We start from the raw sequence: 27,974 nt of genomic DNA on the forward strand, positions 1-27,974 counted from the left end.
GAGGTTTAGTAAGGACTGTGGTGTTCTCACCCTCGTTTATCTCAAACTGTCACGGCAACTTTCAGAGAGTTAATGGTTGTGGAAAAACCATTAATGCCACAAAAATTAAGACTTTTCTGCAGCAATGTGAAACGTGGAGGAGAAAAACAGATCAAAGTACAATTCACTGACTTGGTTGGTGTGAACAGTTTCATTGCAAACTGAAACACATTAAAGAACCTGCTCTTTCTAAATGCATGAATGTAAAACATGCATCAACTTACTATTAAGTTATGACAGCTTACTTTTTGATTTCCAGGGTGTGTATATATGTTTTGCATGAGAAACATTTTCAGACCTCTGTGAAATGTGTGCAAGACCTGAAACCCACCTTCACCTGTATTTAAGACGTTGAATTCACATCATTTTAGACATTTTAAAGGAGTAGAAAGACACCCTACAAGCCAACAGCAGAGCGTTTGATGCATTATGTCATCACAGTATACTTACAAAGACTTAAAAAAAATGATTTATTGACATTTTGTTTACATCTTTGTATTATAAGTGCAGTAATTGCACATCTACCCATCGAGATGCACATATGGATCGTCCACCTTGTTCTGTTACAGCATTCTCACTCCATAGTGTGTAAAAAATAATTCAGATATCCTTTGGGAAACTGTTGTAAAGTAAACGTGAAGGAGCACATTAATTGCTGCAGCCCGAGGTGCTGAGCTGACAGTGAACTCTCTGGTACTGAAGGGAGGTCAACCGCCGGCTGATGACGCTGCAGCATTCCTCGCTGTGCTGCATCCTGCAAACGCACACGCACACACACATCGTCTCAAAGGCTTGAATAAATCAGTTTATCAGGGTGAAGCAGAGTGGAGACGCTACCTGTTTAAACACAGCTCCTTGTCTATTTCCTCCAGAGACTTCCCCTTGGTCTCTGGCAACATGAAGTAGAAGAAAACCACAGCGGCCACAGCTGTCAGTCCGTATAGGAGGAAAGTCCCCGACAGGCCGATGACATCTGCGGGTAAAACACAATCCAGCGAGCATGATTTGACCTGCCACTACCTCAGAGGGTTGAAAATACTTTACATTGCTCACATAGCTCCACATAATAGGTCACCACCTCATTAACTACTCAGACTGGTCTTGCCGGATTTGTTTCTTTGTCGTTTCTGCTCCAGGTAGCAGTAAAAAAAAAGTCTTTAAAGGCTTAAATTTGCTGCAGGCATTCTGATGCATCAAATAGTAAACACAATCAAGTACAAGCTCCTGTATGGCTTTTAGTCCTCAAATATTTCTCGTCAAATATCCGGCAGGGTTTGATCTGTTGATTCCGATTTGGTTGTGATCACAATGAAAACACACGAGGCTTGGATTACAAGGCCTAAAACTCACCGACGACGTTCAGGAAAGAGAAGGTGACCAGCAGGTTGGCAGCCCAGTTGAAGCAGTTGGTGAAGGCGAACGCTCTTCCTCTGACAGCCGAGGGGAAAATCTCGCTCAGGACGAGCCAGGTCACTGCTCAGAGACAAACACAGCGGCAACATGTGTCCCAGGGAAAAGTTATTTAACATAAAGTGTTACTGTGGTGGGGTTAAAGCTACACACAAATGCTGTATGGTCATTTGAGGTCTTTTGCTTTGTGGTAACTGCAAATAAGATGCGGGATTCATTTGCAGGAAAACCTAAAAGGGAATCCACAGATGTTAAAAGTAATAAAAATCAAAATGATCTGATATATTTACTGTACACTGTGGCATCTAGTGCAGTTTGTGCTTTATTTTAAATTTATGAGGTGAAGCAATGAGATGCTGCCCTCATCTTTCACTTAAGAGGAAGTGAACATGACATTAAGATTCAGTTCATCTGTCCATATCCAACACTTACAAGTTAATTTGGACAGATGATAAATCGTTTACAGCATCTCAATTATTGGAGATGAAAGATTGCGGCAGCCACACATTGCAGTCTAGGCTGATCAGATCGGAGTATTTTGACATAAAACAAGTGCTGAGGTGATTAGCCGATGAATCGATTATAGTTTCAGACATCAGTAATTTGTTAGTCATTTATCAAGTAAAACTGACAAAACATTTGCTGATTGCAGCTTCATTAAGACACTAAGATTGTCTTCCTTTTCTCTGTTCTCAATCTCATGATAAAATACTTTGTCTTTTTTCGCTTGCTGATCAGACTATTGGAGCAAGTTTAAGACATCACTTTGGGCTCTGCTAACTTAAAATGAGCATTTATCATTATTTTTGACACCTCACAGACTAAATGATTGATCGACAAAATAATACATTACTCAACAATGAGAATAATCGTTAGCTGCAGCCCTACGTAAAAGTTTAAATATACCAAACATGCACAGCTGTAAAATGAAAAGACCAGTCAGTTCTGGCTCTTTCAACTGTAAAATGACCCATTTCAAGGAGAAATACGAACTTGGTCCAAATCCAACGGAGTACGCACTGACGACAAACATCATACAGACGAGAATGATCCAGTTCACCGCTGATCCCTGGACGGCTGGAGGGGACGCCAGAGAGGAGCTGCTGGCATTTTTGAAAGGCTCAGCCACGTCTCCGATTTGGTTCTTATTGAGGAGTCTGTGGCTTTCTTCAAGAGCTGCGTCGAGAACCGACTGATTGTCCAGAGTTGTGCGAGGTAGAGAAGTCGTGTTGGCGATGAAGTCCTCTGAACCGCACGGCCTCTCGGCACTGAGCACCGAGTGTCCGCTGAGAAACCCGATGGTTATCAGGCACACTGCCATGACGGAGCATCCGCCGATGAGCAGAGGCCTCCTGCCCGCCCTGTCGGCAAACACCATGGAGATCACGGTGGCGATCACTTTGACCAGCCCCAGGCCCACGGACGCCAACACGGCCGAGGCGTCGCTCTGAAAGCCCACCGAGTGGAAGATGGTGGAGGCGTAGAAGAGGACGTTGGGCTGGCCCGTGAGCTGCTGGAAGATCACCAGGCCGAGCCCAATGGCCGTCCTGGTCCTCATGTTGTCTTTACGCTGGAACAGGTACAGGACGCCGTACTGCACCTGTCTGCCTCTGCCTGAGCTCTCTGCTTCGTCTGGACCTCCGGTGGAGCTCGTCAGGTCTTCCTCAGGTCGCCCACAGTGCCTTTGGCTTGATGATTCCCTGGTACTGGACGGAAGGAACCTTATGGAGGCCAGCTGAACCAACGTGGGCACTACAGCCAATCCAAACATGTACCTCCACCCTCCTTTGGTATCAGACAGGACGTAGTTCATAGCGTAGGCTGCCAGGATGCCCACGGTGATCCCAGCCTCATACAGAGTGACTAGCAGGCCCCTGCGGTTGGCGGCGACCATCTCAGACACGAAGATGCAGCAGGACATGGAGGATATGCACATGGCGAAGCCCACCGTGATCCTGCCCACCACCAGCGCCGGGTACGAGCTGCCCAGCAGCACCAGGCTGCCGGTGAGGATCAGGACGTTGCTGAGGAGGATGGAGCTCCTGCGGCCGTAGCGGTCGATCAGGCAGCCGCCCACAGCCGAGGCCAGCAGGGCTCCAATGAGCAAGGCACTGACCAGCGCCTCCTGCTGGACACACGACAGCCTGAACTCGGCCCGGAGCTGCAGCAGGGCGCCTGAGATGATGCCCAACTCATAACCGAAGACCAGGCCTCCCAGAGTGGACACCACGCTGGCCAGTGACAGGGTGGAGCAACCTGGGGAGGAGGAACCATTCAGATGGTCACTATTTGAACAGCAGGTTCCTGCACACTGAAATAATGTTCTCCAAAAGGGAATTTATTCACGCTGACACTGTTAAGATCAGCGGGGTTGAAACGCTGATGTGAAAGTGGGTTGTGTAATTTTGGTGATTTGAAGCTAGAATGGTAAAGATTTTGATACGAAGAAAACTGTTCACGTTGGCTAAAGAGAATATATGTTTGGATTTTAAACTAGTGCAGGCATCTTTACCCCCTGACTGATGAGTTAATAATTTCATTAATCAATTATTTTAGTCATTTATCAAAAAAAATTCCTAGTATGGGCTCATCCCAGCTTCACTAAGATGCTAAGATTTGCTTCCTTTGCTCTATTCAGATCCTGATAATTTATTATAGCATTGTGGTTTTGTTTTCCACATTTTGTTGTCTAATGGTTAATCAATTAATTTGCAGCCCTGACTCAAACCCTCATAAAAACTAAAGAGAGGACATTAGAAAAATGACAGATCTGATAATTGTTGGCAAATGGTGCACCATTAGGTCAAGATACTCTCATGTGATAGGCTGAAGAAAAAAGAAATTAAATTTATTTCTTTGCATTTGCATTTATGTCAACAAAAACTGAAAAATTCACACTTCAGGGGTGTTTGTTCTGTGTCTTTTGCTCAAGTTGCTGCATCTCAGTTCAAGAAAATTGCAAATGGCTTTTTGTGAGTGCATCAACTGCAGTGCAGCCCATTTCATCGGCTGGTTAACGGCTCCCGCAAATATTAAGATATATGAACATATTTTAACAATTTATGAATCGATGATTTTGTGAACATGGTGAGTTTTGGTTGGACTCATTAAGTCAGAGCTGTGTTTTCCAAGTGAATAATGGAGATTCGTCGCTCCAGCTGGTGTGCAGCTGCCCTTCAGATCTGTGTTTGATGTGCAGAGTCCATTAACAAATATGCAAATGAGGCCGATAAAACCCCAAACGAATCATTCTGAATCTCAGTACTTTTATCATGTTATTACCATGATATTCCCTTATGGTATCTATTTCATCCATTCATTCAGTTGCTCAGTAATGCACTTTAATCTTTCATTCAAAGCCTGAATGTATCCTGTAGTTTTACAGCGTGTGAGCAGGTGTGATGTTTTATAGAAAAGCTAATGTTAAGAAAATGTCATTAGTCTGAGTTTCAGTGGAGAAAATTCAGCTTCAGACAGGCTTTTTTAAAAAAATAAGATACTAAGAGAAATGCTGAAACGTTGGTAAGAAAATTAAAATATTCAGAGATACCAAATAATACTGGCTGTCTTTTTTTTTTTTCCAACCAAAAAAAAAAAATGCAACTATTAACACAGTATGATGCAGCTGAACTCAGGCTACATCATTTTAAAACAGTTTACACTCACATTTAGTGAGTTACCCTCACAAAATAGTTTCGGAATGTGAAAATAATAAAAATAACTTACCCATTGCTTATGTCTCTTTTCCAAGTATGCACATTTCAGTCAGGCCACGCAGGTCCAGGTTAATTTCTTAGCAAACATCCTCTGCAACAGAAAAGGAAAAAACAAAACAAAACAAAACAAAACAAAACAGTGAAAACATGAAGATTTGCAGGTCCTGAGGTCTGGCTCCGGGGTTCACACAGAGCCTGCTGTCCAACACAAAACAAGGGAGCCCACAAGAGCCCATCGCGGCCACGTAACCATGACAACCACCTTGTTGATTGTCATGATTTAATTAAGGAGCCCACTTGAGATGGGCTCAGCGAAACGCGGCGCCCTGTAGAGATTGGCCGTCTTGTTTCACCTCACAGGGACGGAGGAGGTTTAATCGGCTGATAGTGGCAGAGCAGTGAGGAATGTGGCGACTCTGCCTGAAAAAACAGAAAAACTCAACCTCCAGGCCCACGGTGTCAATGTCAGCTTTCACTCTTATTTGATTAGATTTGTGTTTGTGTGTATTTTGTACTTTTTTGAGCATTTTCCGTCAGTAATTTTACTTTAACACAAGTACAAAGCAAAAGACTCCTGCACAATGTCCACTTCACATGCAGTTGGAAATATTTAATAGCATTCCAGAACAGAGACATTCATAGGGTTATTTTGTGACTTCATATACCAAATATATTATAAAGAGCACAAAATGCCACCACACCACTGATATCGCAGCAAAAAACTCAAGAGATGAATGCCTGCATCACTGTTTAATGCACAGTGATGATGGACTGTTGTGTCAGTGACATTATTTATTAGCATGTGCTTGTTATAAATGTGACCGTGTGGGCTTACAGCAGAGATCTGTTAACACGAAGATGAACGTGAACAGTTCAGGCAAAGAGATCAGATCTGAGAAAAAATCAGAGTTGGGTCACTTTCAGCTGCTGTGTGAACGTAGCCTTTATGTTGCATCTTTACGGAGGCGTATTAGGGCCATTATATGGGGAAAAAAATTTACAAAGCTGGGGGAACAGGGGTTATATTCTGAGAAAAAAACTGAGAAAATTTAAAAGAAAAAAAAACTCGGATATTGTCTGATATTAAAGTGGTAAATTTATGAGAAAAAAAATTACAAATTCATGAAAAAAAATAAAAATTCTGAGATTCTAAAGTCACAAATTTGTGAGGAAAAAACTCAGAAATTTTAAGATTAGTGTCGTAACTTTCTGAGAAAAAACTCACAAATTTATGAGAAAAAATGCAAAAATAATTTTAGTAACATTTAGGGATTTAGTGAGAAGGAAATCCTGGTGGTTTGAGTCCAGAATTACAATCTTACAATCTCATCAGCATTTGGACTTTGAAGAGACGTTGCCATGACTTGGGCCGATTCAGAAGAAAACAATCTTGTGATTCTGGGCTAAAATCAGCAGGATTTCTTTGTTCCTAAATCCCACTGTAAAGCAGAATTTGATGCAGGGGTGATGCACAGCGAGCTGCAGCAGAGTGAAGCCATGTGGTTCCTTGACCAAAAAAAAAAAAAAAAAAAAATTAAGAAAAATTATTTTTTCTAGTTTTTTTTTTCTTGCAAATTTGTGACTTTACAATCTCAGAATTTTTGATTTTTTTCCTCATAAATTTGTGAGTTTTTTTCTTGTAAATTTGTGACTTTAATCTTGGAAATTCTCTTCCTCCCGTGGCTCCATAATTTTTCTTTCCCTCCAGTGGCACTGATACACGGTCGTACATCTTCCACTGCTGCCTCCTCCGACACTCCCTCCTCTTCCTCACATGTTGTCAGTCCTCCAGTCTCTCTCTCTCTCTCTCTCTCTCTCCTGTGTGTGTGACTGTGATCGTGTGTGTGTGAAGAAGAGAGGTGCATTGAGGTCACACCAGCTGCATGCCATCACCATAATCGGTCCTCTACAAATAACCGGATGACCAGTCAGTCCACTGCACTCCAAGTCAAGCGTGTGTGTGTGTGTGTGTGTGTGTGTGTGTGCGCGCGCGTGTGTGTGTGTGTGTGTGATGAATCCTGAGCCCTGCATCTTCTCCCTGCAGTCCCTGTGTCTCGTCGACAGACCCCCGCCCAAGTTTGGACCACGCCTGTTCCTCTCCTTTGCTCTGCCCGGTCATCACTCCAGCTCTCCTCCCCTCACAATAAAACCTCCTTTAACTTCAGTCACTAGTCCAACCCTCATCAAACAACTGTGTCACCTTTATTTTGTCAATTCTCCTTTTTCCCCACTCCCAAACTAATCTAATGTGAACTCTGTGCTTTCATCATTTTAGAATTACATTTCTTCTAAAAGTTCAGCAAGGTTAACTAAATGACTTCTGCTTGCTTTGAAGGTTTCGGTACTTTTTCCACCTCTGACCTGCAGTATACAAACTGAAACTTGACGGAAAAGAGGTCAAACATGGAGACAAGGAGAGTCACTTTAAAGTCACACCTCAAACCTACATTATAGAGAGCATCTGTGGTCACAGTTTGCAGGCATGAACAGTTTTTTTTCTCTCAAAGTCAGATGCCAGTAAAAAGTTTTAATTCCTCTCCATCGGGCCGGTTCCTCCACAGAGAACGGCTTGAGAAAAATGATGATTCAGAACTCACTGCATTTAAGAATATAGCTCATTTGACGCCTTTAAACTCAGACAATCTGCTGGAATACAAGCTCTGTCTTTGTTTCGTTGTCCACAAACTCATTACATATACTAACAGCAACACTTGCTGTAGTTTTAACTTTAATTTAAAAAATTTTTTTTCAGGCTTTTGGATGAATCACTTCCAGTCAATTGGACTGCAATGAAGCATCAATGATGTACATCCCTGTAAAGTGCTTATATTATTATATAATGCAATATTATAAGCACCCTTTCCCATAATTGGACTATATTCCTATAATATTCCACATTGGATCTTACAGTTTGATATGTGAATGTGTTTTAATGGACTTACTGTACTTCTTTTCGCAGGAATGTTCCTTTAAAACCGGCCATAGTGGCACAGCTATTTTTTTCCCCCATGTATCATAACATTTAAAAGTTAAAAAGCTCTTCGCCTGATCAGTTATGAATAAGTCACCGGTTACATAACACACAGTAAACATTAGATTTTTTTGTGCACATTTAAAGAGAGAGATAGTTACCGTAGTTCAGGCGGCCGGGCGGCTTCCAGAGCGCGGCGGCATGGAGGCTGCGGTCATAACGGGGCAGGCAGATGCAGTTTGCTCCATCGGCTCCCAAATCTGAAGCCTCAGTTTGGAGAAGTTTCTCAATGAAAAAGTGTGAAAGTTTTTTTTTTTTTTTTCTTCAGAGGCAGACTCGCAGTATGCGGATGCTCCGGGCTGCTGCTTTCTCCAGGAAGTCGCAGTGACGTGGCAGCGGCGGCTCAAGTTGCAGGAGAGAGAAAATTTAGTTTTGGGTGTTTTGACGCCAGAGCATGACTACCTCCCAGCTGTCCCGCACAGGCAACTTCCACAGAGAGACGCCCCCTGCAGGCCAGAGTCAACACGACATGCAGCAGGTAGTAATAATCAGAATCAGATTCAGGAATGCTTCATTGATCCCCAAGGGGAAACTGGGGATAGACATAAGAAATAAGAAAAATATGTGCATTAGAATTTGTAGGAAAAAGGTATGTGCTCCATGTATAAATATGTGCATTAATCCCACTTATGCATTAATCCAGGTTGTAAAAAAGTATGTGCATCATGTATAAATATGTGCATTAATCCTACAAAATACTACAACAATAAATACAGAAATAAGAAATTGAGCACATGTAAAAGGTATACCTGTATACACCACATCTGCACAGGGATATTACACTGTTGAACTGTTGTAAAGTCCTACAGGTATAAATTATTACACAGTTAAATTGTAAAATAAATAAAGTTATTCAGTCTTTTAACTCACGGTGTTTGACCCTCCAGGTAATAGTAGCATTAATAGCAGCAGAACTAGGATTTTTTTTTTATTTATTTATTTAAGTTAATTATATCGGGTTCATTTGACAGACAAATACCCTCGACAAGGGAAACAATACAGTGAGAGAAACAAATAAAGAGATAGTAGTAGAAAATGTAGCAGCATGCCTTTTAGTAGTTGTTTAGTGTCAGCTGTAGTAGGAATAGTAGTAGTGGGTGCTGTAGGTAAGAACTCTTTATGGGCTAGTAAATAAAATCTTACCAAAAGAAGAAATTAAATTGAATTAAACAAACAAACAGACAGACAAACAAATAAATTAGTAATAGTTATAGCAGTATATACTATTTCTAGGAGCTACTAATTGTAATTGCTGCTATGAAGGGACTGATCTTATGAAAATAAATGAAATATGGTAGGATCTCTGACAAATAGATGGAATTTATAATATAATTAAAATAATAGGCTTTATTTATATCGCAGCTTTAAAAACACAGTGCTTTGACAGACACAGCAATATTCAGAAAGCAAAATAAGAGCAGAAAGCTGAGCAGAGTGGCCAAACAAGAGCAGAGACAAAATGAAGGTAAAATCAAGAAAAAGAAAAAAAAAAAAGTTAAAACAGGAAAACAAAAGATACAAAATACAGAAGAGAGAAAACGGAAGGATGTTGAACAATAAAGATGGTAAAGGAGACAAAAAGGCAGTAGAAGAGAAATAATAAAATAAAATAACATAAAAATATTGGGAGAAAAATGGAAGTCTATCAGAATCTGGATCAGAGATACTTTATTGATCGCCGAGGGGAAATTGGGTAAAAGGGAAAACTGGGTATTCCTGATAATACATCCTGCTTTCTTTTAGTACAGCTCACTAAATCATATTTGAGAGTCAACCTATATGGCCAGCAAATGGAAAAAAAAATCTCATTTACTTCACAAACAACATCACATCTCAAACTGTTCCTCCAAGCCTGGGTGCCATTTTCCCCTGTATCTCTGACGGACGCTAGGTGGCAGCACCTGAACACAGACCGGAGGAAGCTGTGGCTCGGGAAGAACGAGGAAGCGGGCGGAAGTAAACATGGCAGAGGAGAGCAGTATGGCAGCCGCGGAGCTGCTCAGGCAGGCGGAGCTGCTGAAGCAGGGCGCGGAGGCTCGGCTGTACCGGGCCGTGTTCCTCGGGCGGCCGGCCGTCGTGAAGCAGAGGTTCCCGAAGCGCTACCGACACCCGGTGCTGGACGAGAGGCTGACGCACCGCAGGACCGTGCAGGAGGTCCGCTCCATCCTCCGCTGCAGGAAGGCAGGCAAGTCCAGCCGCTCCGGACACAAACACGGATTCACCTACAGTCACACAGCCGCCAGCCTGTGGGCCAAACCGCTCAGAAACACACCTGGAATTTAACTTCAAGAAATGAGACGAAATTATCTGATGAAACGTCGGAGCAGTGTTGGGAGGGTTACTTCTGAAATGTAACAGGTTACAAATCGCTAAATACTCAGTTAAAATGTAATAACTGACTATTTTAACTTCATCAAAGTAATGCAACTTATTACATTAGGGTTACTTTTCTGACAGATGTTTTAAAGTGGGCTGTAAAGCTGAAAAGTCCTGTCATAATGAGTTGACAGGCAGCTCTGCAGGCTGGTTCAAGGCTTTTGACTTGATTGACAGATGAGAGGCGGGGCAAATCCAAACAAGAGAGCCAATCAGAAACAGCGCTCATAATTTGAGTGCATATTTCCAGATCAGGGATGGGCAACTTTTATGGGAATAAAGGCGACAGGATAGTTTTGTGATGAGGGGCCACACACAGCAACCCTCTGTCACACACACTGACACTCACATTTTGTGTTGTAGCTTTTTTGAAAAGGCTCTGCTGCTTATTTACGTTTCAATTAAGATTTTTAATGACGGCAAGTCTTGCAGCACCGGTGTATTTTTCATATTTGTCTCTATAGAAGCTCTTTTACTGCTGGTTCCTGTAAAGTTCTTTCATCACTGATCAGTCTCCCATTTGTGCTGAAACACGCTTTCCATTCTAAAAAAATGTTGTGCTCATGGCGTCTTTCGGTCTGCACATCACAAAATGGGTGGCGATCTCACACCATGACCTCTGACCTCTGCTGACAAGACTTGGGTCGAGACGTTACGTAGACGCCTGAGGTTTGAGACTGATCTGCAGGCAGGAACATCAAGCCCCATGACTCCTCACCTAGTGGCCAAAATGAAAGCAGTGACCTTTTTAAAATAAATGACAAAGTCGATCATTTCTGTTCAAAATTTGAAATTCACCCCGGCGGTCCACAAAATGAACGTCAGCGGGCCGCATGTGGTCCACGGGCCGCCTGTTGCCCATGTCTGTGCTAGATGAATGGAGCCTGTCTGGATGTCGAGACGCTCCTACCCTTCATGCTGTTGCACAATCCCTTTACACTGTCTCATATTTTCATCTTCTGTGATTTTAATCCATCCAATAGCAGTATAATCTGTATTACTGCTAGCATTTGCAGCAGTAATACACGTTTCTCAAATAAATATCACACAGCCTCAATAGACCAGAATGCAGTGCAGCAACAGGGCAGGTGTTGAGAAAAGGGGTGACTTACTTTTCTCACCTGGCAAATTCTCACTTTATTGCTCTCAGTATCACTATCACTCTCTATATCTGCATGTAAAACTCCAAAGTTCACACCTCCTCTGGGGTTTGTTGAAAGGCATTCTGGGAAATGTAGGAAATCAGAAATAGAAGAAGTGGAAGTAGATGAGGCAAGTTGTGGCAAAGGCCGACAATGAAAAAGTAAATCACTTTATCACAAAATTACTCCTGAAATGCATTAAAAATCACAGACTGAGGAGATGTGAAGGAACACTCCTCTGTACGTCCAGTGGTTTGGTTCCTATGGGTTAGCATTTCATGTTAGCTTAGCATAAATACTTGAAGTCTATGAGAGTCATTAGCCTAAGTCTTTCAAAGTGGAAAAAAAGAAACCTTACAGTCATGCTGAAGCTGGCTTATTTACGCAGTGTATCAAATGTATTTGGTATTTATTCACTTTGATGGAGCTAGGCTAATGACTCCCATAGACTTCAAGTCTTTATGCTAAGCTAACACAAAATGCTACCCATAACATCTTGTCTCAGTCTGGGAAAAGGAGTATTTTGCTCAAAATCTTGTGTTCCCTTAACAGTGAGAGAATCAGATGGGAGTTTCCTTTAACATTTAAATGCTATTTTTCTTTTTTTACAGCTGTCAGTTTTACAATATTAGTTGTGAGGTAACCTTATGTTTGTTGCCCACCACGTCAGCCAGCCAGTCAGGTGAATCTGTGTCTCTGTCCTCCTCAGGCATCTCAGCCCCGGTGGTCTACTTCGTGGATTACACCTCCCACTGCATCTTCCTGGAGGAGATCGTGGGTTCGGTGACGGTGCGCGACCACATCGCCTCCACGCAGGAGACCCACCCGAACCCGGAGCGGGAGCTGGAGCCGCTGGCCGACGGGATGGGGCAAATCCTGGCGCGGATGCACGACGAGGACGTGATCCACGGAGACCTGACCACGTCCAACATGCTGCTGAGGAGCGGCGCGTCCGACCTGGTGCTCATCGACTTCGGCCTGAGCTACATCTCCGCCCTGCCCGAGGACAAGGGCGTGGACCTGTACGTGCTGGAGAAGGCCTTCCTCAGCACCCACCCCAACACCGAGGCGCTGTTCGACAAGCTGCTGAAGAGCTACGCGGCGGCGTCCAAGAAGTCCCCGGCGGTCATCAAGAAACTGGACGAGGTGCGGCTGAGAGGGAGGAAGAGATCCATGGTGGGATGAGGAGGGACACGCCTCTGCTGGCACTGAGCCGCTGAACTTCTGTTATCATGCAGAGCGGAAGAAAAGCTAGAGCCAGCGTGATAAGATAAAGATGTTTTGTAATAAATACCTTCACTGTGGTGGCATGTTTGTTCTTTTGTTTGTTATCAGGCATCATGTGATGAAAGCCACTGTAATGTTCAGCCAGAGTGGAAAAAAAAATACCCGACTGTAACGTTAAAGTAGGGCTGGGATATATAAATAAAATGAATTTCATGGTAATCAAAAGGAATTATGTTGTAGTCTAAACTGCTGTTCATTTCACTGAACTACACGGTAATATAAAGTATAACAAAACTAATTTTACGGTATAATTCAGATATACATTCAGATATAATTTTCATGGAAGATCTCTCTATATTATTTATTAGACAACAGAATTGCACGTCACAGTAACTCAGTATCATTAAGAATTTACTCTTAATTACTTGCCTAGTTGAAAAACGGTTAAATAAGTTCAATTAAATATAGAAAAGTATCATTTCATCACTGTAATGCAGTTGAATCAAGATGAATGAATTATTTCTCAGCCATAACTTGAACTTTGCAGTTGAATTGCAGACGTCTGTGTGATTTCATACACCTCCCCTTGTAATAAAAAAAGGATTTAGCAGAGTTATCTGGCCAAACAGGACGCAGTGTGCCTGCAAGCCTCACACCTCTCCTGGCTGATCAAAGGCAAAGCCACGTGACGTTTTATGAGCTCAGCGAGGCTGTTTGCACCGTCTGGACTCACCTGAAACAAACTGCCGTGTCAGAGTTTACCTTCGTCCTCGGCTCTCACCATGAGCACGCGAACCCACACCTGAACCCCGATGGCACAGCGGAGAAACATGGGATTTATGATCAAAGTCATAGTTATTGTTTTGCACTGCAGAGGTAAGATTTTAAACATTACATTGTTGTCTGAGCTTCAAGTTCTCAGAGTAGAGCAAAGGTCGGCTGGTTTTGTCTTTCGCAGTTTTGCCTGGTGTGTGTGGACGTTTGTTTGGTTTCACTGTTCAGAGAGGGCCTGTGTGTGACAGCGTTACACCTGCTTCCTCTGTCAGTGAAAGCTTTTTTTTTTAGCATCAGACTCACAAATGTTTTATTAACCTCAGACGGGGAACTGGGTCAGTTGCAGTCGCTTGAATTCTCAAGGAAAATATGTATTAGCATAAGTGAAATGACAAGAAATAGAAAAGGAAATCAAATATAATATAAAATGTGCATTTGAAATTTGTAACCAAAAAAAAAGTATGTGCATTAATCCTAATTTGTAAAAAAAAAAAAAAAAAGTACCTGCATTATGAGCATTATCTAGAAATATGTGTATTAATCCTACAATAATATATAACAATATATACAGAAATAAGACAGAGTATGTAAAAAGTACACCTATATATAGCACATATAAACAGGGGTATTGCTCTATTGGATTACTGCGAAGTTCTACCTGTATAAAATGATTGGACAGTTAAATAGTTAAATCAACAGTTAAATGGTGCAGGATAATGTGTACATCCTCCTCTCCTGTTCACTCCCATGATGCTTTGCATTGCACCTGCAGAGACAGCAGGCGATGTTCCCAGGGACCTCGAGTCCCTCAGATGTTTTTTCAAGCTGCAAACAGCTACGTGTTAATTCAACATAAAAGGAGGAATAATGTCATTACCTGTGGTTTATTAACAAAAAATGCATAAACTGTGAGTGCATGTTCAGTGAATTACATCTGCAGTGGTGTTTATGGACAAGCTGCTTCCAAAGACTCTCATTCAAACACAGGTCACATATCAAACATTACAAACATGATGTGATAAAAGAATTAATGTTTTTCCATGTTACTTTATTGGAATAATAGATCAAGTAATTTTTTTTTTTTTTTTCATTTTTACATAATCTCACTTGACTCATGACAGACAATTATTTTAGACAAACTTTAGTATTAAGTAGTGAAGAAACCCCAGATCTCAGTACTGCCTGAGCCCCTGCTCTGTGGTGACAGGTGTCACCTGAGAGGGAAGGGAGACACTTCAGTCACAGCCTACTTCCATCAGCATATCTGGAAAAAAAAAACATAATTAGATAGATTTACTTTATTGATTCTGCAAGGTTTGGAAGTTAATTCCTATTTGAGTTAATTTACAATTTATATAGATTTACAGTGTTTCTGCATATAAATATTTGCATACTTGTGTCTACACAGTTATTTACAAATTTAAACAGCTACATCAGCACCTACAAGTCAGAATAACCTGAATCTACCTCAGTGGCTTTACTCACATTTACCTGAGTTTAGCCTCCTTCTAGCCTCTGATTGGTTCGTTCAGCGACATGTGAGTCAGGATGAAGGTCATGCTGCTGCTGTGAGGATGATGAAGTGGGGAGAGCAGTACAGTCTGTTCAAGAAAGTTATCCGTCTCCATCCGACTGTTTCCTCTCATTCGGACTGATTGAAATAAAGTGGATCAATACAAAGAATACAAGAAAAAGAAAAACCTTTGCATAGACTATATATGTCATGAAAAATATCTGCAAAATATCTATATAAGAGAATATGTATATATCTATATGGAATAGATGTATAGTCATAATGTATAATAAGGACACCTCAACATCATCTGGTGACATCATCTGCCACCAGAGACTGCACACCCTGCTGTTCACCAGTAGAGGGCAGGCGAACACAGACTTGGGTTTGGGGTTTAGTTCCTCTTTAAAAGTTTAGTGTCTGCTTCATCCTCCTCTTCATCACCGCCACCCAGCACAGACACCACGTGGGCCCTCACACTGTAGCCTGACCCCTGTGTGTGTGTGTGTGTGTGTGTGTGTGTGTGTGTGTGTGTGTGTGTGTGTGTGTGTGTGTGTGTGTTGCAGGCTCCTGGGCTGACACCACCAGGACCCTCAGCGTGCTGTCCGGCTCGGATGTGACCCTCGGCTGCCTGTTCGAGAAGCTCTCCAGGTTCGTGCACTGGAGCGCGTTCACGGTGGAGTGGAACGTGGCGGACAGGCGCGCGGCCAAGCGCACGGTGTACACCCTGGAGGACGGGAGCGCGCACGTGAGCAGGGAGGGCTGCCAGGTGGACCGACTGGAGCTGCAGAGGAGCAACGCGTCCCTGCAGCTGCGCAACGTGACGGTGGGAGACCAGGGCCTGTACACCTGCAGGGTCATCACACCTGTCGTGCACACCGAGGCCACGCTGCTGGAAGTGCTGGGTACACCTGTCTCACTATCACTGTCTATTCTATTCTATTCTATTCTGTCATCAAATTTACTTTTAATTTACTTGGGTTGAAGGTGCAGCTCCTCACAAGAAATCCCCTCGCTGACAGAGAGATACTCAGTGAAAGAGAGGCAGTTTTCATCTTCTCTTCGTCTGGCAGTGCAGGTCTTTTATTTGGTCCTGCGATCAGTAGATTGGAAGCACTATGAGAATATCTAAGGCCACCTCCAGGGGGCGACACAGAGCGCTGAAACTGGCCCAGCTGGTTGTTAAGAAGATACACAAAAGCTTAGACGAATGAAATCAGGGCAAAAAAAAAAAAAAAAAAACGGTTTTCCTCTTAGTCCAGTCATTTTATGAAAAAGCCTAGGACAAATTGCAAGAGAAGCAAACTCAGCTGATTTTGTATCCTCAGTTTGTCCTGAGTGAGGGGGAAAAAAGTCCCAAGGAATCCCATTGGTTGAAAGTTTTGAAAATCACCTCTATATGACCATATAATACCAAAAACACTGTTTTTAACACACAGGGGAAAGAGGTTCAAAATTTACTTGCAGATATCACTATAAAAATTCACAAGTTGATTACACACACAAAGACAAGAAAAAAAGTCAGTTACAAGTTCTTTGAATTATTCTGTTTACACATGCATATCACACATTATCTGGTTTGATATGCGCTAATAAGGAATATAAGGAATAAATGCCAGAACAGATATTTAAACAGTGGATTCAAAGGTTACTTCAGTGGATTCAAAGGTTACTATATATATAGTAACCTTTGAATCCAGAGAGTTTAAAAAACCAGAGAGTTTAAAAACTGATACTTTGGACTGTGAATATTTTTTTTTTTATGTTTTTATTTTTATTTTTTTTATTTTTGAGGGGGGGTGGGGTTGTGGATAGTGTGTGTGTGGGAATGGGGGGGGTGGGAGTAGTGTGTGGCAGGTGTGGGGTTGAGGATGCTGTGTTTGGGGTGGGGGGGTTAGGGTTAGGGTTAGCAAAGGGGATTGCAAAGGGGAATGGACTGACATTTAATGGATGTGTGTGTGTGTGTGTGTGTGTGTGTGTGTGTGTGTGTGTGTGTGTGTGTGTGTGTGTGTGTGTGTGTGAGTGTGGTAGGGTGTGGTGGGGTGGGGTTTTACTCCCTCCTCCTCCTTCGAGGAGTCAGGAATTTGATGACTCTTCCCACCCAGATGCGAATCTTGGACTTGTTTTTTTTGCGAGGCTTTTCCTCGTCTCGGTCTCCAGAGTCGACGCCCGACGCTTTGCTGCAGTGGAGGGCTTCCTTCTGCTCCTCCTTCTCCTCCTCCTCCTTCTTCTCTTCCTCCTTCTCCTCCTCAGGCTCCTCCTTCTCCTCCTCCTTCTCCTCTGCCCTCAGCTCAGTCTTCACTTCTGCATCCTTGTTCTGGAGCATTTCAAGCTGGCTGAGGACCTTCTTCTCCTCCTCCTCTGCACCCAGCTTTATTTTCAGCTCCCCAATCTCTGAGTCCTTCTCCTTGATAACTGATTCCAGCTTCCCGATGGTCTGGAAAAGGCACTTCTCATCCTTCTTGGCCCTGATCAGCAGGTGCATGTCCCGCCGGGCCATGGTCTTCTGTTTGAGGATGATGTACCTTTGCCTCTCGATCTTTTCCTTGAGGCCTGAGTTCTGTGTCTCATAGAACTCCCTCGCCCTGGTCTCAGCCTCCAGTTTGCTGGAGAGCTCCTGGTTCTTTTGGATGGCCTCCTCCAATTTTTGAAGGAGAGCCTCCTCCTTCGGATTCTGGAGGGCCTCCTCTCTGGGCTCCTTCAGCTCCTGCTGGCTGCTGGAGGTCTGGCAGGCGTCCTGCTGCTCCTCCCTGCAAGCCAAGCACTTTTCAGCCTCGGAGGTCTCAGGAGTCTCAAAGGTCTCAAGGGTCTCAGGGATGCTGGAGGTCTTGGAGGTGTCAGTGTTGTGAGGAGTCTTCACAGGAGCCTTGCTGTTCTGGCAGGTGCCCTGCTCGTCCAGCCTACAAGCCCAGAAGTTTTTGGCTTGGGTGAAGGAGATTTTGGAGGTCTCAGATCTGTTTGGAGTCTCTGAGATCTCAAGGGTCTCTGAGGTCTCAGGGTTGTTGAAGCTCTTGGAGATCAGAGTGTTCTGGCTGGAGTCCTGCTGCTCCTGGATCCAAGTCCAGAAAATCTTAGTTTGAGCAAAGCGCATTGCGAAGGTCTCAGCGGTCTCGCAGGGCGGAGTGGTCTTGGAGATCTCAGGGGTCTTGGACTGTCCTTGCAGCCCCTCCATGTTTTAGCTAAAGCAAGGAAGAAAAACCTTGTTTATATTGCACATTTCATTTCATGTGGAAACACAATTTATTTCACAGAGCAAGAACTACCAAGGAAGCTGCCGCCATGAAGACTGTGGCTGCTGTCTTGAGTCAAACATCAGACAGACAGAAACACAGTTCAAACAGAGACATCAGATCTGTGAGGAAAAACAAAGGGATGCACTGATCCAATATCAATACTGATATATATTAATATCAGATGTCAATCCAATAGTGACTCAAACAGCTGGATCACCTGTCAGTGACAATGGGGCTGATCTGGGGCCAAATCATTAATTTCAGTTCTATGTTCACATAGAATTAAACCCTTAAAAAGCACAGCTGGAAGAGTTTCCAGTCCACTTTGAAAAGACAAACACAAGTTAAACACTGAAATTTAAAACAGATGTTTTTCAGCTTTTCCTGTGAGCGGCACCTTGCAGTCGTCTAGCTGACTGGAAATACAAGTATGGACCACCTTTTCAGATTAAAAGCTCCTTACCTTCACAATAATATACAGCAGGTAGCTCAGCTAATTGTTCAACTGTGCTGCACGCAGCTCTGAGCAAGTTGGTATGAGGCGATCTGCAGCCCGTCTACTCATTTTGTGCCCCCATCCTCTGATGACATCATGTTCTTCATGACATCACATCACATCTCCCTGTGACATCACAAACACTTTCAGTGACTCCACATTCCAATCAGCACATTCCAAACACTCAAACTTAGACAGTCTAATGTAATGCTATATATAATATTTTATTTTTATAGTATTTCAGTTGAGATTGAGAATAAAATGCTGTGTCCTAAAACGAGTCATAATGTTTTGGAGAATTCCACAACACAGCGCCGCCTCACCTCATGTTACACACTAAAACTCTGTTAACACCAATATAATAATACATATATTGTAAAATGTGATGTCATTGTCAGATAATGTGTGATATGCGTGTGTAAACAGAATAATTCAAAGAACTTGTAATTGACGTTTTTTCTTGTCTTTGTGTGTGTAATCAACTTGTGAATTTTTATAGTGATATCTGAAAGTAAATTTTGAACCCCATTCACCTGTGTGTTAAAAAGGGTGTTTTTTTGGTATTATATGGTCATATAGAGGTGATTTTCAAAACTTTCCACCAATGGGATTCCTTGGGACTTTTTTCCCCCTCACTCAGGACAAACTTAGGATACAAAAATCAGTTGAGTTTGCTTCTCTTGCAATTTCTCCTAGGTTGACCCCAATTTTGGACTAAAATTACTGGACTATCTGGTTATGCTACCAGTCAGCCGCAGACATCCTTAATGCGAGTTTGTGATTGCTATGATTTTACAACCATCAGTTTCATTTCAACTTGTGAATATTGGACTGTGTGACAATAGTGACATATTGTAATAGGCCTTATTAATGTTTTGAATCAAATGTAGCGATCATGTTGTAGCATTTAATCCCATTTGCTGCTGTATAATCTGCTTGGGGCAAGTGCTCAACTCTGCCCCCGATGCCCAAAAGACTGTACTACACTCTCACAGCTGGTCTTTCTCTCTTCACAGATTTTGCATGAAGCAATGGAAATGTGTCTGTGAGAAAAAGTGCAGTACCATATAGTCTTATGAATTCGTCCACAGGTCTCTGCACACCATGCTGTGTTCACTTGGACTCGGACATCAAAGTTTTGGCATTAAAAATTTACAACCAGCAACATCTTTTTTAGATTGCGCAAAACTGGGGCAGCTGCCACCACATGCCACCCCCAAGATCTGCCATTGATTCTGTTTTTTTTTACTCTATTTTATTTTTTCATCGATGTTATCGATGAAACATTAATTGATTAATTGTTTGGCATATACAATGTCAAAATTAATGACCATGTTCACAAGAATTTAGCAAAGGTCATCAAACAAAAAATAAAAACCTGGAATCAGCAACTGATTGGGATTTCAAATGACAAACACTATTAGAATTATATTACATTACTAATCCATTTATGATTGAATTCACCCAGTCCATGTCAGATCTGCACCCTCCATTAGCTAGAAGCCCAAGAATAGATTTTGACTTCTTTTAAGTTACTTTTGACCTTTTTAATGGTCAGTGGTTAGTGTCACTGTCTTTTATCCTGGTGCTTTTCTTGGCTTTTAGTTAACTGCCCTTAATTCCGTGTTTTTTTTTTTTTTTTTCTTATGAGAATTTACATACAGATTTTGTTTTCACATCATGCATTTGTGTGTTTTTATTGCACAGATCTCTTCACTGTGAAAGTTCTCCTTCATGCAAAAATTGGGTTTCTGGGCTAGATTAAAAGAATAAATCCAAAGCACCTCCCTGCTGTGACCCTGCGCATCAAAGTGAATAAAGACCCAAATGTAAATCTGCTCTTGTCTGAACTCTCCTCCCAGCTCGGCCCTCTGTGTCGCTCCCAGAAAAGGCGACAGTGACAGAAGGCGAGGAGAAGACTCTGCAGTGTGACATTTCAGGCTTCTACCCAGAGAAACTGGACGTGACGTGGCAGATCCAAAACGGCACACACACCGTCCCGGCCAGTGCCACACACCTGTCCCGTGTCTGCACCGAAATGGCCCTTCTGAACGCCGACGGCACCTACAGCATCCGCAGCGGCTTGACGGTGCACTCTGCAGCAGTGACAGGCGGAGAGATCCACATCAGCTGCCAGATCAAACACCAAACCTACAGCGGCCTGTACAGCAAAACTGTCACTGTCACAGTTCAAGGTGAGATTTCACTGTCAGGAATCATCATCAGAGCTGGCCAGTGTGTCGGCTCATCACACATATAAGTGTCAGCGTACATGTTGGCCAAAATGCAAAAAAACACACCACTTGCTTTGTCTCTTGTGTGGTTCAGGGAATCGAAGTCCCTGAGGATCCATTTCCAAACAAAGAAATAAAAGTAGTCAGTTCCCGTGCACACTCTCTCACCTCTGCACTGATTTATTTCAGGGAGTTAGTTGACGTTCTCAAGACTTAGCAGCTGCCAAGGGACACAGAGCTGAAGTATAGTCTTTAGTTACATAACATGCCACAGTTGTGTTGGAGGTGTGTCCATGATTACAATCAAATCAGTCACTCAAGACTCCGTTAACTGGAAAAAGAAAACCAAACACAACATCCAAACACATTCAAAAACGTATTTTTGATGCTGCCAAAGAGAATCAATACCATGTTTGTGGTTTATATATAAGATCTGGACCAGGACTATAGTATACAAAATGTCCCGTGGAGTCCTAGAACTGAAATCCATGTACAAATATACAAAAGAAACATGCAAATTAAAACATATATATATATATATATATATATATATATATATATATATATGTTAAAAAAAAAAAAAAAAAAAAAAAAAAAAAATTTGGGATACCACTTTGGGATACTGCATACATGTGTATCTGATGATGGGGGTCAAGGTTAACAACAGATAAATCAAAAGAGAAAGGCCAAGACAAAGACATCCACTCTGAGCAGCTCCTCCAAATTTGTGTGCAGAAACAAAATCCTGGAAGTTTTGCTCTAAAGGGAATGAATCTAAAGCGATACAGACAAGCATGGAGGAAACTAAGGCACTCTGTCTTTCAATGAAGCAAAGTAATTATTTAGATAGATAGATAGATAGATACTTTATTCATCCCGAAGGAAATTCACAGTTTTCAGCAGTATCCACACTTTGAGTTTGAGCGAGGCAACAACAGGTAATAACTTACTTAATGTACAAATGTCCTTCACCCAATGGCACAAGTATTGTTGATCAGTACCAGTCAATCCACAGTTATGGTGATGGCAGCTTTTCACTCTTAATAGCAGGGCATTATGTGTTGCAGCCTAAAACACATGTTTGCTGTGTTTCCTGTGGCTCTTACTTGATCTGATTCTTCTTGCTCTCCTTTACACATTTGACTTACAAGCCTTTTCTGTGTTGTTGTGTAAAAATATCGCCTCTAAACATGATAAATCAAATGCTGTTAATCTTTTAACTCCCATTTAGAATCCATGCACAGATGCAGACAGGGAGGGAATAGCCACTAGATGGTGCTAAAGCTCCAGAAAATTACATGTTGACATTAAATAGTTTATCCAGGAGACTCCATAGTTTACAATATATTGTGAAGCAGTGAGTGGTAGAGCAGTGCATCACAGCTGGACAGATGGTGGTATGGATTGTTAAGAAGTTTATTGCTCAGCTGTAAAATATCAAGCCTCCAGTACATGTTATTACTATTATTTTCTTACCAAATATGAGGATTCCTCACTGCAAATGTGTTTTTATGTAAAGACATCAGCTGATATGTATTGTTATAAAAAGTGTATATTGTTGATTTTGTTCTGAAAAATCCAGCTCTGACCATCATAATGTTACTGTAATGTTTGCAGCTCCACCACAGCCTGTGTATGACGCTGTCACACTGGTCGCTGCTACCAGTGTCACCAGTCTGCTGCTGGTCGTCTGCTTCACTGGAGGCTCGCTGTTGGTCTGCAGGTATTTCAACAGAGGTACGTCTCCACCGTCACGGATGTAAAAGTGATTCTGCATTCCTCACTTCCTTGAACCTTATATATGTGGTGAAAGTGATTTTTTCATTGTTGAAGTCTCATTGTTTTAAACAATGCAAACATATTCAGTCTTTGGTTCTCAAACTTTTTTTTAGTAATGTACCCCCTTTGAAATACTTTTTTTTTAGCGAAGTACCCCCTACATAATTTAATGTTTTTATCGCAATTTAATCTGGTTTAAAGATTAATCCTTGTCAGTATAAACCAGTCTATGTTTCAAGAATCAGAATGGAGAAATTCTGCTTTATTTTTACTCTCATCGTACGTAATGACAAAGTGCAGTGTTACCTCGGCTGTATGAGAACCATCTGACCACACACTTAGCTGATGAAGAATTAACACACTGAAAGTATTTGTATGCTTGTTTTAAATAGTCTAAGTAGACTTTTGCCTTTGAGAGAATATTTGATTTCATATTTTTTCACATTTCATCCCAAATCTATGCATGAATAAAAGCTACTTTTGCAAATAAGACAAAATACAGAGAACACTGGAAAGTGTTTTTTCCTCCCTAATGTATAAAGCAAACCGAACCAAAACTGTGAGCCAAAAACCTCAGTACAAACCGAACCTTGGGTTAATTGAAGCATCACAACCTTAGGAATTTCCTTTGGGATGAATAAAGTATCTATCTGTCTATCTATCTATCTATCTATCTATCTAATGATGTTCCTACGTCTCTCCACAGTCCCGCCCAGCGTCTCTGATATCACGGGACCCAGCATCGTGTACGCCCACGTGCCGACAGAGCTGAGATGCACCATCAGACGGGTTGGGCAGAGAGAGCTCAAGGTGAAGTGGTACAAGCTGGCGTCCGGTTCAGACTCGGCCCCGGGGTCGCCCACCCAGTCCGAGGCCGAGCCGGTGCTGGCGGCTGAGGATCTGAGCGAGCAGACGACGCTGCAGTCAGAGAGCAGACACCACGTGTCCGTCCTCACCGTCTGCTTGACTGTCAGCGAAGACCTCACCACGTACCGGTGTGTGGTGTTTTACAGGGGCAAGAGGATCACCAGAGAAACCACCGTGAAAGTGAAGGGTGAGTTTGTTTTGTTTAAAAAAAAAAAATTCAGCACATGCAGCGAGGGATGAAATGAGCAGAGGCAGAGCTGATCTGAACGCACAAAAAAATCTCAGCGAGTAGAGTTTCAAGATTCAAGATTCAAGACTACGACCCCTTCCACATGGAAATTCACTTGGCAGAAAGAACATCCACAACCTAAAGAGTGACTCAACACCAGCATTAAACTTCTGCTGCACTACCATCTAGTGGCTGCAGCTAGAAGTGCAAGACAACTGAAAAATTCAACCCCTAGAGAGCAGTGCAGCAGAGGTTTGTGTTATCCTTTAAAAAATCATGTGAGCAAGACAAACAAATATTCACATGACAAAATATAATACATGAACTAAAATGCTGCTATTAAGATGAAGTGCTCCAGTGCTTTTAAGGTAATTCAAGTGCATTGGGAGACTTTTCTGTAGAGTTAAGTGTGTATCCTGTGTGCTGCAACAGAGCTCCCATTCCCTATCTTACTAAACCTACACAAGTTTCTGAGTAGAGAGAGGCTTTTATCATCCATTATGAGTTTGGACCAGAGCGATCAGCCACAGGTTTTCCACAGGTGTCTCCCAGATCCTCACCCTAACGTCAACCACACTGAACCCTTGCCTAAGATTAAAGAGCGATTCAACACTAGCAGAAAGCCTCTGCTGCACTGCCCTCTAGGGGTTGAAAGGTATTTTTCAGCAGGTGTCAATGGCAAAGTACCTGCAGCTACATCACTGATTGGGTGCGGCCAGAAGTGCAACGCACCTGAACATTTCAACCACTAGAGGGCAGCGCAGCAGAGGCTTTCTGGCAGTACTGATTTAGTGTTGAGCTACCCTTTAACCATCTGTAACCCACATCTAAACTTAACCAAGTCTAACCTCCTGTCTAACCTTAAAACACCTGACCAGACAGCACCTAGGCCAGAGATATTATTGGAAAAACAAGTGCATCAGCGAGTTATTCCTATCATTCATAACCAAAGTGCTCATGATGTGGGAGGGTCAACTAGCATGCTAACTAGCTTTCCTGCAAAGCTCGAGGCTAGCAGGTGAATGTATTAGACCTGTTAGAACTGCTTATGATTTTAGTTATCTTAATCTTATTTCTTTCATACTGTTTTTATTGTGTATTTCCTTTTTATGTCATGTTGTTTTATGTCTTGCTCTGTTGGATCGCTGCTGAATGAAATTTCATTCTTTGTGCAATGACAATAAAGGATCTATCTATTAAAAGACATTATTTCTATAAGCTTTGATATTATCTACCTCCTCTTTTACCTTCAATAAACCACAAATTGAAGATGTGGAGCACTGGCTTATACTTTTGCCAGCTGTGGTCTGTTTCTATATGGTTGTCTGTGATTCCAAAGTGATATTTTGGTTTGATTCCTCATAAATAGGCAGGATTATATTTCATCATTATTATTATAATGGCATTCAGCAGAGTGTAGTAGAGTTCCATGGTCTAAATTAATAAAATTCTGGAGGAAAACACCAGATCCCTTGTAAATGTTTGGATTGTTTTTTCCTCCAGTGGAGCCGTCTTTCCTCCAGATCTCCAGCATCCCTCAGATCCCCAAGGCGGAGCGGCTGCTGGTTCTCTGCTGCCGGGTGGAGAATTTCTACCCCGCCGACGTCCACCTGGAGTGGTCGAGGAATGACGGGGAGCAGGTCCGCACCATCACGCACTTCGGGCCCTTCTCCGACCACAGAGGCCTGTACAGCGTCTGGAGTAAGATCCAGCTGGTCATGGCCAGGGAGGACGAGAGGGCGGTCTACACCTGCCGGGTTTACCACTCCAGTTTCCCTGCGCCGGGCTACAGAGACGTCCTCTACCACATCAACACGCAAGGTAGCAGCGATTCTCAACTGGGGGTACAGGGGTCCTTGAGGGAATGTCTTAATTTCTCTATTATTTCATCTACTAGCCCTATCCCTAACCCTAACCCTAACCTACAGGTACATTAGCACTCCAAGGGGGTATGTTAGATAAATTCAAAGAAAAAAAAATTGAAATGTACCACATTTAATATTCAGTTTTCCCTCTGGTTTTTCCTGAAGCTGTCAAATGTGTCTGTTTGTGGTTTAAATCTGTTCCCTATCACTACTAAATTTGTTCACTATGACCGGGAAGCAAGACAAAAATAAAGACAATCGATTGGTGGGTGAAACGTAGCGGGAAGGAGTGAAAAACAACCAAAAACAGAAATAACAAAATATCCTCAGTATCAGGTTGTTGTTTCAGACAATGAAGACTCATTGAACCTCTTTATACAGGCTTTTTTCTACCATTTTTTATGCTTTATCTCCAGTACAGACAGTTATGGAGGGACTAAATCTTATTAGATGGGGATTCTTGAGACTACATCTTATCAAGTACAGTTCATGGCCTGATGTGCATCGATTTGGGGGTCCTCGTTTGAAGAGTTTGATCCAGCTCTTGCCTCCTTTAATGCTTTTGGTGTGGAGGCCCTTTGAGGAATCTAACCTTCTCACACAACTTAGACTAATAATTCAAAATGACTGAGCTACATTGCTGTACAGATCACCTTCAGATAGTTTATAAGCCGTGCACTGTGTGTCTGCTTCCAACAGGGACCCCCCCTAACGTGATGTTCATCAACTGTGAGCCGCTCTGCCCTCTCCTGAATCAGGAGTGCACTCTTCACCTCTGCATCAAAGACTTCTGCCCCGAAGACGTTTCCGTCTCTTGGTTTAAGGACGGGGAGGAGCTGCTCTCGGGCGTCTTCAACACGCCTCCCAGCCTGAACATCAGCGGCCTTTACTCTATGTTTAGTTTTCTCAAACTGACGCCCGACAAGGACGACCGCGGCTCCCAGTTCAGGTGCCGAGTCGTCCACAGCGCCCAGAAGGAGCCCGAGGAGAGGCTCTTCACGCTGCCACGTGTCGACATGACTGTTACCGACTGATGCAGAGACAATGTGGAGCATCGAGCTACACTGCTTGCTTTGAGCAACTTGTTTGACTTTATTGTAGAATTGATTTGCACAGTACTGGTTGTCTGTGGGTGCATCTAAATCTGAAGTGATTCTAATGCATCATTTTGATCTGACTCTTAATTATTCATCCAAGGTTTGTTTTATTATTATGGTTACGGTTATTTTATTATTATTTTTTTTATTGTTTTTATCCTGGGTTTCAGGTCTATTATTGTTTTTGATGTTGTTTTGTTGTTTTTTGATTTGTTGTTTCTAGCACTTTGGTCTGTGAGGGATGATATTTCGTTCAGCTGTATACTGTATGTGGATGAATGACAATAAAGTTTACTCGACTTGGAGTTTCAGCGTCACATGGACTAAATCTGGGGTGTTGAACCATGTGGTCCTCGCCTTGAGTCTGCAGGATTTAAATTTTTAACCAAAGACTGCAGGTGATTTCACTGTTTAGCCTACAAGAGTATCTGAGGCCACCTCCAGGGGGCAGTGCAGAGCTCCAACATTGGGCCAAAAAGCGTCAAACCAGCAGTATTCAAAGACGGTTCTACAGAGCGCAAGAAGAGAAATGAGAAGAAAAAAATATTTCAGTGTACTGCACACTTATCTCATGGCCATGAATTAATTAAAACACAGGAGCTTGTTAATTAAAATGAGGGAACAAGTCGTGGAAATATTTTTTTCTTTTCATTGCACTTCCATGGTGTAACTTCCATACTTTTTGATCAAACCAGCTCTCTGAAGTAATATTTTTTGTTACTGTGCACTGGTGAAAAAGACCACAGTGGTTAAACAGATACATATTTCTACTGTAAATGCTTTAATGAATGTGTCCTGGAACCTTTCGGGGAAAAAAAAAAAATCACCATTTGTGCCACCAGTAAATGCCACTTGACCTTTAAGCAAGTGGAACTCCTCTGAAATTGACACAATTTTACATCAATTAAAAATCAATTTAGCATCAGCCTATTATAATATTTTTATT

General features: G+C 42.4%; 3 protein-coding genes across 3 annotated transcripts; 2 read left to right on the top strand and 1 right to left on the bottom strand.

Annotated features, from left to right (window-relative positions):
* Window positions 1-532: 532 nt before the first annotated feature.
* On the bottom strand, window positions 533-12,427 carry slc2a10 (solute carrier family 2 member 10). Its single transcript, XM_030052418.1, has 7 exons — window positions 12,377-12,427; window positions 8,298-8,642; window positions 5,176-5,256; window positions 2,443-3,705; window positions 1,390-1,512; window positions 877-1,012; window positions 533-793 (listed from the first exon to the last, which is right to left on the bottom strand). The coding sequence occupies exons 3-7, from the start codon at window positions 5,177-5,179 to the stop codon at window positions 688-690; spliced, it is 1,632 nt and encodes a 543-aa protein (XP_029908278.1). The 5' UTR covers window positions 5,180-5,256; window positions 8,298-8,642; window positions 12,377-12,427; the 3' UTR covers window positions 533-687.
* tp53rk (TP53 regulating kinase) lies at window positions 10,120-13,424 on the top strand. The gene is made up of 2 exons (XM_030052419.1): window positions 10,120-10,381; window positions 12,424-13,424. Exons 1-2 carry the CDS (start codon window positions 10,159-10,161, stop codon window positions 12,897-12,899), a joined length of 699 nt encoding a protein of 232 aa, XP_029908279.1. The 5' UTR covers window positions 10,120-10,158; the 3' UTR covers window positions 12,900-13,424.
* A 90-nt stretch (window positions 13,425-13,514) lies between these two features.
* LOC115359787 (signal-regulatory protein beta-1-like) lies at window positions 13,515-27,333 on the top strand. The gene is made up of 7 exons (XM_030052417.1): window positions 13,515-13,817; window positions 15,795-16,133; window positions 20,820-21,152; window positions 22,809-22,928; window positions 23,677-24,024; window positions 25,570-25,887; window positions 26,631-27,333. The coding sequence occupies exons 1-7, from the start codon at window positions 13,754-13,756 to the stop codon at window positions 26,963-26,965; spliced, it is 1,857 nt and encodes a 618-aa protein (XP_029908277.1). The 5' UTR covers window positions 13,515-13,753; the 3' UTR covers window positions 26,966-27,333.
* The last annotated feature ends 641 nt before the right edge of the window (window positions 27,334-27,974 follow it).

This window comes from Myripristis murdjan, chromosome 5 (assembly GCF_902150065.1).
Source record: "Myripristis murdjan chromosome 5, fMyrMur1.1, whole genome shotgun sequence".
Lineage (NCBI taxonomy): Eukaryota > Metazoa > Chordata > Actinopteri > Holocentriformes > Holocentridae > Myripristis > Myripristis murdjan.

Excerpts from the sequence above, each read along its gene's own strand:
- slc2a10 (XM_030052418.1), bottom strand. Across the intron at positions 1,513-2,442 it reads CTCCGTTGGATTTGGACCAA|TGACCTGGCTCGTCCTGAGC; the intron begins GTTCGTATTTCT and ends GTCTCTGAGCAG. Across the intron at positions 1,013-1,389 it reads CTCTTTCCTGAACGTCGTCG|ATGTCATCGGCCTGTCGGGG; the intron begins GTGAGTTTTAGG and ends TTTTACCCGCAG.
- tp53rk (XM_030052419.1), top strand. The coding sequence starts at position 10,159 with ATGGCAGAGGAGAGCAGTATGGCAGCCGCGGAGCTGCTCAGGCAGGCG. Across the intron at positions 10,382-12,423 it reads CCTCCGCTGCAGGAAGGCAG|GCATCTCAGCCCCGGTGGTC; the intron begins GCAAGTCCAGCC and ends TGTCCTCCTCAG.
- LOC115359787 (XM_030052417.1), top strand. The coding sequence starts at position 13,754 with ATGGCACAGCGGAGAAACATGGGATTTATGATCAAAGTCATAGTTATT. Across the intron at positions 22,929-23,676 it reads CTGCAGGTATTTCAACAGAG|TCCCGCCCAGCGTCTCTGAT; the intron begins GTACGTCTCCAC and ends GTCTCTCCACAG. Across the intron at positions 25,888-26,630 it reads CTACCACATCAACACGCAAG|GGACCCCCCCTAACGTGATG; the intron begins GTAGCAGCGATT and ends TGCTTCCAACAG.